The sequence below is a fragment of the Portunus trituberculatus genome, chromosome 48, assembly GCF_017591435.1.
Source record: "Portunus trituberculatus isolate SZX2019 chromosome 48, ASM1759143v1, whole genome shotgun sequence".
Taxonomy (NCBI): Eukaryota; Metazoa; Arthropoda; class Malacostraca; order Decapoda; family Portunidae; genus Portunus; species Portunus trituberculatus.
The window spans coordinates 11,142,246-11,153,424 of record NC_059302.1 but is presented as its reverse complement, the minus strand read 5'-3'; the positions used below and the strand labels follow the sequence as shown (position 1 = coordinate 11,153,424).

The 11,179-nt window shown below is 42.1% G+C and overlaps 1 protein-coding gene across 3 annotated transcripts; it reads left to right on the top strand.

The window, feature by feature from the left end:
* Positions 1-340: 340 nt before the first annotated feature.
* On the top strand, positions 341-10,936 carry LOC123498823 (mucin-5AC-like). 3 transcript variants are annotated; one of them, XM_045246264.1, is made up of 8 exons: positions 342-559; positions 798-986; positions 1,837-2,057; positions 2,641-2,755; positions 4,154-4,378; positions 4,534-4,708; positions 7,846-9,346; positions 9,703-10,936. In XM_045246264.1, exons 1-8 carry the CDS (start codon positions 440-442, stop codon positions 10,322-10,324), a joined length of 3,168 nt encoding a protein of 1,055 aa, XP_045102199.1. In that variant the 5' UTR covers positions 342-439; the 3' UTR covers positions 10,325-10,936. The 3 variants fall into 3 exon arrangements, with proteins under 3 accessions (XP_045102201.1, XP_045102199.1, XP_045102198.1); XM_045246263.1 differs by having other exon boundaries at positions 786-986; XM_045246266.1 differs by lacking the exon at positions 798-986 and having other exon boundaries at positions 341-559.
* Positions 10,937-11,179: the final 243 nt, after the last annotated feature.

Genomic DNA, 11,179 nt, shown 5'->3' with positions numbered 1-11,179 from the left:
AGTCTAACTATGGGTTTTTATTATTATATATAGTTTTTCTTACTAATTTCTCTAGTTTTGTTTAACATTCGATAGTAGACATAATGAATAAACGAAAAATAATGATAAAAATTGTTGCTAAAAGAAGAAAAACGGATGAGATAGTAAACCATCATATAGAAAAGAAGGGGATAGACTATAATTTCAGAATAGTTGTTCAAAAATAAATAAGCAATGCATAATATTTTGGCTGATAAGAGAAAAAAGAAGGTAACGGAGAGAAGAAGAAAACAGAAAACCACACAAGGAGAAGGAAGAAACTCAAGTAAGAAAGTAAAAGAGGGCCGTTAAAAAGCCACACTCCTGACAACTCAAACCCACTCAAATATAAACAAATCAAGTTGAGGCGGCTGGCGTGTTTGTGTCTCTTGCGTAATTTTAGGGCCCTGGTACTGTATGGATGGCTGGGCTGGGTATGAAGAACAGTTCGAAGCCAAGACTGTTGCGTCCAAGCCCCAACGAGTTGCAGGAGACTCTAAGACAGGAGAGGGAGAAGTGGAGGGTGTTCCGCATTCAACAGGTAGATCAGGAATTCTTGGATTTAGCTGTGCATGTTATGTATTTGGGATCTCTCTCTCTCTCTCTCTCTCTCTCTCTCTCTCTCTCTCTCTCTCTCGTGTGAGAGAGAGAGAGAGTAGGGTAAATATTAAGGGAAATATCGGCCTCACTATAGCGAACTCTCTCTCTCTCTCTCTCTCTCTCTCTCTCTCTCTCTCTCTCTCTCTCTCTCTCTCTCTCTCTCCAAGGTGCGGGAACAGGCCAAACAGGAAGCCCAGCGGGTGAGGGAGGCAGTGCGGCGACGGGAGCGGCAGCTACTGGATGAGGTGCGCCAGGACGTGGAGGCCAGCTGGCAGGTGAAGAAGGAACAGCGTGTCAACCAGCTGGAGGCAGAATACCTGGAGTGCCTGAATAACATTGGCAAGGCTCATAGGCAGGCCCAGGAACAGGTAATCTCCACCTTATGTGCATTACACTAGCAAACTCCACAGTAACTTAATTTCCTTTATGTAACTTTATTAGAACAGAACGGTTGATTCTTGCTTTCCTTAATCCAACCCATTACAGTGTGTGGTTGACTGGTTGTATATTTTCATATCTAATCAATACATATATGCATATGTGTATACTATTGTATATCCATTTATGCATGCACAGTCCAGTGACTTAACTTTTAGTGTGTAACTGTGCAAATATACAAATGTCCCTTTATACATAAACAGGACAATAACTTAACTCTTTGTATATAACTGTACATACCTATATGCATCCCTTCATACCTACCTAATTAGTGCAATAACTTAACATCCTGTATGTAACTGTGCATACATGCAGACATACATATGCACCTACATCCCTTTATATCTAACCAGTAATTTAACTTCTTGTGAGTAAGTGTGCTTATGTACAGGCATACATACATACATACAGTACATATCTATATCTATCTATCTATATATATATATATATATATATATATATATATATATATATATATATATATATATATTCTTTTTTACCTAACCAGTGCAATAACGTAGCCTACTCTATGTAACTTAATAAAGACAGGACTATTGTAACTAATACTTTCCTGACCTTTGTGTAGTACTGTGTGTGACTGCATGTTTTTATTTTGGAGCATCCAAGTGTTTATCCATACTTATATATATATATATATATATATATATATATATATATATATATATATATATATATATATATATATATATATATATATAAACATCACTTGATACCTAAACAGTGCAACATCTTGACATCATTTGTATAACTTTCCTTCAGCCCAACCCAGAGAAGGTCCTGCAGCAGCGAGCGGAGCACAACCAGCGGGTGGCAGCTCAGCGTGGGCAGGAGGCAGCCAGGCAGCAGAAGGAGGAGGAATGGCAGCAGCACCACCAGAGGGACAGACTTCTGAGGCAGCGGCAAGATGTCCTGCGCCTGGAGAAGCTGCGAGCCAGACACGTTGCTGACCTGCCAGTGCCACAGGCCTTCAGGAAAAAGATGTGAGTATCTGAAGGGATTTGTGGTGCTGGGGTGGCTGGGTATCCCCCTATTTTTTAGTGATTAAGAACAGAGAGACAGTCACACTAATTATAAGACTAGAATATGTGCACCTTTATTTTTTTTCATTTTCTTTGTTTAATTTGATTTCTTTACTTAATTCATCCTTTACGTTCTTGTTTATACCTCCCCTACTTTCTCTCTCTCTCTCTCTCTCTCTCTCTCTCTCTCTCTCTCTCTCTCTCTCTCTCTCTCTCTCTCTCTCTCTCTCTCTCTCTCTCTCTCTCTCTCTCTCTCTCTCTCTCTCTCTCTCTCTCTCTCTCTCTCTCTCTCTCTCTCTCTCTCTTCTCTCTTCTCTCTTCTTTCTTTTCTTCCCCCCTCCTTTACATATAGAAAGCTTAGAAATAAACAGCAAACAGAAATCACAGTTTAAAACAAATTTCTTCTCATCATTTTATGCTCTATGTCACTGACCCCAGCAATGCAAACCCAACCTTTCTTTCTCTATCACTTTCAGTTGCACTGCATCACATTGACCTTCATCTGGTTAGGTTAGGTTACTGTATTCCTGCTCTCATCCCTCAGAGTGCAGGAAAAGAAGGAACCAGCAAAGGTAGCATTCCACGAGGCAGGCACCTTCACCACCACACACTACATACCACAGAATGTCCGGGTGGAGAAGGAAGTGTTGACATCTAAGGTGTGTGTGTGTGTATTTACCTAGTTGTATTTACCTAGTTGTAGTTTTACAGGGCCTGGGCTTTATGCTCATGTGGCCCTGTCTCCATATCTACACTTATACAATCTTACTTTAAAACTATGCACACTCGTTGCAGACACTACTTCTTCATTCAAACTGTTCCACGTCTCAACACGTCTTTGCGGGAAACTGTACTTTTTAATATCTCTTACACATCTTCCCTTCCTCAGCTTCTTACTATGCGATCTTGTGCTTCGACTGGCATATTCTTCTCTCAGGATCAGATACTCATTCCGTTTATCAATTTATAAACTTGTATGAGATCCCCTCTCTCCCTTCTCTGCTCCAATGTTGGAAAATCCATAGCCTTTAGTCTCTCCTCATATGTCATCCCTTCAAGTTCTGGGACCATTCTTGTAGCAATTTTTTGTAGTCTAGTCTCTCCAGCTTCCTTATGTTTTTTTTTTTTTTTTTTTTTTTTTTTTTTTGTGTGTGTGTGTGTGTTTACCTAGTTGTATTTATCTAGTTGTATTGTACAGGGTTCGAGCGGGGCTCATAGTATCCTATCTCCATATCTCCATTTATCTAGTTTTTCTTTAAAGTTATACACACTATGTGCTGTGACAATTCCATTACCCAATGCATCCCATTTTTCCACCATTCTGTGTGGAAAACTGTATTTTCCAATATCCTTCACACACTGCTTCATCCTGATCTTCTTTTCATATCCTCTTGTCCTTCCATCTTCTTCCATCAACAGCACCAGGTCTTCTTTGTCTATCTTTTCAATATTATTTACTATCTTATACATTGTTGTTAGGTCCCCGCATTCTCTTCTATCTTGTAAGGTTGGCAGTCCCATTTCCTTTAGTCGTTCTTCATATGTGAGGTCCTTTAATTGCAGCACCATCTTTGTAGCAATCTTCAGTATCCTTTCCAATTTTCTTATATCCTTTTTAGAGCTCAGAGACCATACCACTGCTGCATATTCCAGCCTTGGACATATCATGTTTGTGATCATTTTTTCATCATATCTTTTTATCCATGTAATGAAATGCCACTCGTATATTAGTCAACATTTTATATGATTGTCCAAATATCGTGCTTATATGTTTATCAGGGCACAGATTTACTTGTATGATCACAAAGATCTTTTTCCATTTTAGTCTTCATTATTTGTTCCTCTCTCATCAAATAGTTCCATACTGAAACACACTGTGTGTGTGTGTTGTTGTTGTTGTTGTTGATGCCATGTTGTTTTAGCGCCTTGTGTAGATAAGTTAGTTATTGTTGCTGCCTTTATGAATTGCTGTTATTGTTTTTTGTTTTTGTTTTTTCTGGAGAAATTCATGAATTGCCCTTTATATTATGGTACCTCTTCATACACCATCTCTATAGCCAAGTGCCAAGGAGAGGGCAGCAGCAGAGGAGGTAGAGAGAGCAAGGCAGTATGAGGCACAGCAGAGACAGGCTGAGGAAGAGCGTGCTAGGGTGGAGCAGCGAGGGCGAGAGGCGCTGAAGAGGGAGCACCTGACCCGCCTTATGGAGCAGCTGATGGCCGGCCTTGATGAAGCACAGCGCCACCACCACCTCTCACTGTTCCTGCATGGCAAGGACGGTGCTGTGAGTGTCTTTGTTTACTCTTTGAATCAGAAATAAAAGAAATTAAAATCCTTCTGTATACTACAGCTCCATCAAATTATAGTTCTCCAAAAGACCAATTCATTTTTAAATATGTCATCTGATGGTTGTTTGTTTTGGTGTGTGGGGATGCGCAGGTGTGGGAGACTGAGGAGACACGCCTGAAGGAGCAGATGCACCAGCAGAAACAGATGGAAGAGGCAGTGGAGGAACTCATGCAGGAGGAAGAACATGAGAAGCAAGACAAAGATGAGGAAGATGTGAGCAGCGATGTCATTCCTGAGCCATCCATGCAATCCTCAGACTATTTAGGTATTATTACACTACAAAGAGTAACTAAAAAGGATACAGGGGATGAGAGGTATTCCTATGAAAAGAGACTGAAGGTGCTAAAATTTACAATCCTTAGAGAGATATAGGTTAAAAGGAGATCTGATTGAAGTCTTTAAGTGGCATAGGGGTTATAACAAAAGGGACACAAGCAAAAATCTTATGATCGGTAACCAGAAAAAATGCATTCAAGCTTGAAAATTTTTATTCAAAAGATATTGGGAAAAAAATGGTTCTCAGATAGAGTGGTAGATCAATGGAATGGACTCTATAATCAGGCTAGTGCTGAGTCATTAGGGATGTTTTAAAGAAGATTAGACAGTTGTATGATTCAGATGATAGGTGGAAATACAGGCAACCCCCGCTTAACGAAGGGGTTATGTTTCTAAAAAACACTTCGTTAAGCGAAACTTCGTTAAGCAAACCGATTATAACAAGTTTAACCCCTGATTTGAACTTCCATTGAGAATAAGCAAAGCGAGAGTGCATCATAGTACAGTAAAAGGTTTAATGAAAGTAAAAATTATGAAGTTAAACATTTAGGTAGTTTAATTTAAGTCATTATAATGTACACTAATGTATGTATGTACGTAACTTTATAATGTTGATGATCTTAACTTTATGTAGGGAGGGAGAGTGAAACGGGAAATACACTTACTGGCAACCTGTGGAATGTAAACAAAGTGCGCATCATGGTACCGCATACAAAACTTATGTACCACATTTCCACAAGGCTTTCCATTTATCCATTGTAGAGTCACGAGTTCAGGTGGTTCTTTTAGCTTTCAAGGAAGATGCGATCTCACCAGCCTTCTTAATAGAGACTGCTGACTTGAAAATAGTAGACAGTAGATGGAGTCAAGATGGTGGCAAGCAATGTTATTAGTTTTCTGGCCTCTCTCTTGTCTGTGAATAATACCCAGCTTCACTTCGAGAGTAAGACACTTCCTGGTCTTCTTAGGAACGTTAGGCCACATTGCAGGGCGTTTTGGTGGTAAGTTGAACTAGGGAAGATGAGCTGCTAGTGACGCTGTTATGTTTTGACTAGGGAGTGATCTTGATCTTGATCTTGATGCTACAGGTGATGCAGAATTTCTTCTGAGTCAGCCCTTTGTATCGGCAGCGCCTGTGTTGTCCACGAGAGGCTTGATCTTGATCTTTATTCTACAGGTGTCTCAGGATTTCTCCTGAGGCAGGCCTTAGTACCAGCAGCTCCTGGTGTATTCAAAAGCCTGTTAGCTTGCATGATACGGTGGGGTTGTCAAATTTGGAAAAAATTACCTGGATAAAACTTCGTTAAAGCGAGTTTGGTGTTCGTTAACCCTTAACTTCCGGGGATTAAAATATTTTTTCCTGTCTAATGACGGGGAAAAATGGTACACCTAAAAATTGTCAGAACACAGTTTGAATACTGATAATTATTTTCTCTGTGTTATTCTGAATACAATGATGTACTTTCCAGCTCGATATGACGTCTGAGAGTTTAGTTATTGCCTTATCAAAGTTTCCTCCTCCGGGCACGGTGTGACCAGTCAAGAGGAAACAGCCCGAGAGCGACGCCTCTCTCTCTCTCTCTCTCTCTCTCTCTCTCTCTCTCTCTCTCTCTCTCTCTCTCTCTCTCTCTCTCTCTCTCTCTCTCTGAGAGAGAGAGAGAGAGAGAGAGAGAGAGAGAGAGAGAGAGAGAGAGGAAGGAAGGACATATTATCACTGATTTCTGAGACACGTGTGTGTGTGTGTGTGTGTGTGTGTGTGTGTGTGTGTGTGTGTGTGTGTGTGTGTGTCATATATCACTGATTTCTGAGACACGTGTGTGTGTGTGTGTGTGTGTGTGTGTGTGTGTGTGTGTGTGTGTGTGTGTGTGTGTGTGTGTGTGTGTGTGTCTCTCTCTCTCTCTCTCTCTCTCTCTCTCTCTCTCTCTCTCTGACAAGTGTTGATGTGTGTAGGCCGCGTGTGTGACTCAGATGAGTTACCTCAAAGCTTTTCTCGAATGACTCATAAGAAGCGTGACGGCTATGAACGTCAGGAGTTCATTTCTTGTGATGTTTTTCCACTCTTTCTCGTGAGAGCTATGGGGCACATCATCATCATCTGCTGTTTCTTCATCATGAAAAGTGTTGCTCTCACTCACTATATGGTCCAAGAAAGCATCACTGAGAAACGCCATGAAATAGTCACAATTGTGTTGCACAGGAGGGAATTCAGCTGTTATGCCAGGAGACACAGATAAATCAGGCATAACTGGGAAAAATCATCATTGAATTCCCTCCATTGAAAGACAGGTCGGGGTCTCGCGCCACCTCTGCCACGCCCCCTTGATCGTCTCCCCAGAACGCGAGGAGCACGCGCATGCCTCGTCTCCTAGAAACACTCTGTGTCCTTGACACATTATCTGGAGTCTGTTCTTCATCATTATTGCCTTCACTGTCACTTATACTGTGTAAGAGTCTCTGTCTCTCTGTCTGTTCTCCTGAGAAAGCAGGTGAATGATGCTCTACATCCGTGTCCTCACTACTAGTCTCTTCACTTTCCCCAGTTTCTTCTTCTATATATTCACTGTCACTTTCTTCTAGCTCAGAACCACTGCTAAGTAAAAGGGTTCTGCCTTGCTCCATGGTGATTTACAATCTGACCCGATCCTTCGCTGTTATCACTGACCTTTCTACCCAGCGCGTCACCGGAGTTGCCAAGTGTCGCCCATAAACGGGAAAACAGTTCAGTTACCTCTAAAATTAGGAGCTCTTGTGGAAACACTTGTGTGGTAAAAGATGCCAGATACTTCTACTCACCATCCGCCTCAAGAGAGCGCGAGAGACTTAAAATTACGCCGGAAAAATCTTGATTACTGGGACGAATCCCGTCACTTCGGACGTTCTGACGCAAACGTTTATATACGACCGCCGGAAGTTAAGGGTTAAACGAGCAGATGGTAGTAAAAACGAAGCCTTCGTTGTAGCAAAATTTCGTTGTGTGAACTTTCGTTAAACGGGGGTTGCCTGTATGTGGGTATGTTCGTACAAGAACGGTCACACGTACGCCTGATGGCTTCTTGTTAGTTTATTACTATATTACTTGATTAAGAAAGCTAGTTATTCTTTATAATGTTCTTTTCCTCTATACAGAAGAGATTGAATCAGAGAATGCCATACTGGAGGGAACTTCGAAGACCAAAGTCCGGGGCCTGAGATCCCTGCTGAAGGAAGTGGAGAGGCGGCGCAATCGTATCCTGCAGGATTTAGAGGATTCCATCCCAGTGAGAGGGCCGAGTGGTGATGGCAGTGATAGCAGCCCCAGGGACCAGGAGACAGACATTCACATGGCAGATACTGTGCCCATCCACCTCCACTCAGGACATCCCTCTGCCAGGAGTCCTCCCAAGGGTCCTGTTACTGGCCAGCCTGCAACATCACAAGCTGAAGGAAGACCCACAGAGGCCCAGCCAGACACCACTGAGACTCAGGACTCCTCCAGTACTGTGCTGCCACTCAGTGAGGAGTCAATACCAGTTAGCAGTGGTAACACACTGCCTTCCACCTCTCCCTCTCCACCGCAGAGACACAGCGCACCTCAGGAACACCAGCCACTGCCTGGGGACACACACGCCAGACAGCCACAACCAAGGCTCGCTGAGTTTCACTCCACAACAACTAGTACAAGCTCTCTCAACTCTGATGACCTTAAGATAAATATCGACCTTGATGTTGACAGCAGCAGCGTTGTTGCCTTAGATAATAGTGCTGAACAGTCTCAGCAGCAGCAGCAGCCAGAGTCGTACGTCAGTAGCACAGAATATTACAGTCTACCTTCAGATCTTCCAGGAAAGGAATCACTCCAGGAGATTGAGGACAACGTGAAGAGGATTCAGGAACACAGGCAACGTAACCAGCATTTGATTGATTCCTTGTCAAGGAAGAGAGGATCACCGGACCAGCACATGTCCACTACATACCTGGAAGAGCTGAAGGAAGATGGCAGTGGCAAGAGGCCTCTCACAAGGAAGGAAAAATATGAACTCAAGAAGAAAGAAATCATCCGGTTCTACATTGAGAAATTACTCCAGAGAGAGGATCAAGATGGGGAGCTTAGTGCCTCGACTGTGGAAGGCTCAGGTCTCTCCCTTTCCTCTCTTGGCTCCTTTCTGGGCTACTTAGAAGGAGAGGGGCTAGAACACCATCCTTCCAGCTCACCATCTGTGAATGGAGGTTCTACCACCCAAAGGTCACCTTCATCCTATGAAGACATTGATGAGTTTCCTGTGAAGATGAAGCCTAGAGATTGCCACCACCCTCTCCACACCTCACTTTCATCTTCCACTTCCTCTGTCATTACCACCTCCTCTTCTGCTCACTCCATCCACACAGACCATCACTACATCACCACATATCCAAGTTACCACATCACCTCCACTACTGCTGTCTCTGCCACATCTCCACTTCTCACACCCCATCAGCCTGTGTGGCACCCTGATCCCAGTTCCTCCTCCACCTCACAGCCTCACTACTATGTTTCAAAGGCCCATCCCCGGTCACATAGTTCCACCACTTCCACCTCCACAAGCCTTAAGCCTGAGCTGAGTGGTGATGGTTCAGCCTCATTCACATCAACTGGATCTTCCATTCCTGAGTATGTATCCTTTTTGTTCATAGAAGTAGTGACAGTGTGTTGCTTAGTTTATATGTGAGCTCTTTTATTTTCATTTCCTGCTTCTCTCACACAGGTCATTACAAAGTATATTCAAGCAAAGGTAGTTAATTGACTAGTGCATTATTGAGATAAATTAGATGATTTGGCTGCCTCTTGTTAGTCACTTCCTCAGTATCAAGTGTACTTTGATATTTTTCAAACATAATTTTTTTTCCTCAGCTGTTAATAAAAGCTTAATATTATATGAAGTATGGTAAGTATATGAACTTTTTCTGTTTGTTGTTCTATGCTTTCTTTTTACAAATCAGTACTGAAAGTTTATCCTCTCTCCACAGGACTCCTCAAGAGATCAGCAGCTGTGAGGAGGGACACCAGAAGTACATCACTCCGCTAAGCTACCTTACTCCCCCTCGTGAGGATGAATCTTCCTTGGAGGGCTCAGAGGTGGCCACAGAGCTGCCCATTGCCAGCCATGCAGACCCTATCAAGCGGCTGCAGTGGTATGCCACCCAGAGACAAAGAATTAGGGACCGGCAGCAGATAGATACTACAACCACCAGTGAGGATACTCCTAGAGGAACCACCACTAAATTATCAGAGCTTTACAGGAAGCACCTGACTGATTCCAAGTTCCCTGAAACCATAACCATTCCATCAGTTGTCACTCAAACTTCCAGTACAAGCAGTGATGGCCAAAGATTGGGGCTCGGTAGATTATCCAAGATTTCATGGACAAAGATGAGTAATGTAGGGTCCACTGAGGCAGAAAAAACATCCATTTCTTCTGTCACATCCACCACCACCACTAGAAAGACAGGCAGCCACAGCTCAGAGGAGTCCTCAGTCTCAATGCCAGACATGGAGGAGGTACTGCGAAGATTTGGTTTGGGCAAGACTAGCAGTAACTCATCCTTGGCTACTCCCAGTAATGAGGAAGATGGTGGCAAGGAGGAGTAAGGTCTAGGTCATATCATATTTGATCTCTTGAGGCTGTGACGTGTTAAGAATGTATAGTTTATTGGATTGTACAGTGTGTTGTGTTTAGAATGTATAGTTTATTGAACAAGTTTGAGGATTATGAGGGTTTGCTGTGTTGTGTATGTGATGCTTCAAGATTATCGTGTATCAGCCTTGTTTCCTGACTCATGGCAAGTTGTTAACATGATGCTGGCATGCTGTGATGTCCCACAGTGATGCCCCAAGAATGTACTGAAATATATTGATGTTCCCAAAAATAAGTAGAATATGTTGATGTTTGCTGTGTGTAGTGTCATGACAGTGTCCCACAGTATTGGTGTGATGCAGAGTGGTAGCGTGTGTCTGTGATGTGGCAGACTGTTTCTAATAATAACACTGCATGTAAGTTTAGTAATGATACTATTTTTTTTTATAATATACAATAAGAACGAAATGTAATGATAGTGGTTTCATTACTTATACTATTTTTGTCATTAAGACCACAATGTTATATGTAAAGGATACTATTCTCTATGAACAGAGTTAATAAATATATGTTGACTAAAACCTTTGATGTTGGATATATTCTTATGAATAAAGCATATTTTACAAGATTGTTTGGTTTAACAGAGAACGGTGAAAGTTCAATGCTATTTGTTATGCAGATAAACATTTATCTTCATTCTTTATTCTTTACCTACCTAGTAATGTGCGTAAGAGGACTACTTGAAAGAGAGATGAGAATCAATAATGCCATGATGAGTGAAGTAATTAGTGTCCGATTAAAACCTTTGAAAAGAGTTTTGTGTGATCGTAAACTGAAAAATAAAAATGTATATTAATTGATTGGTGTCA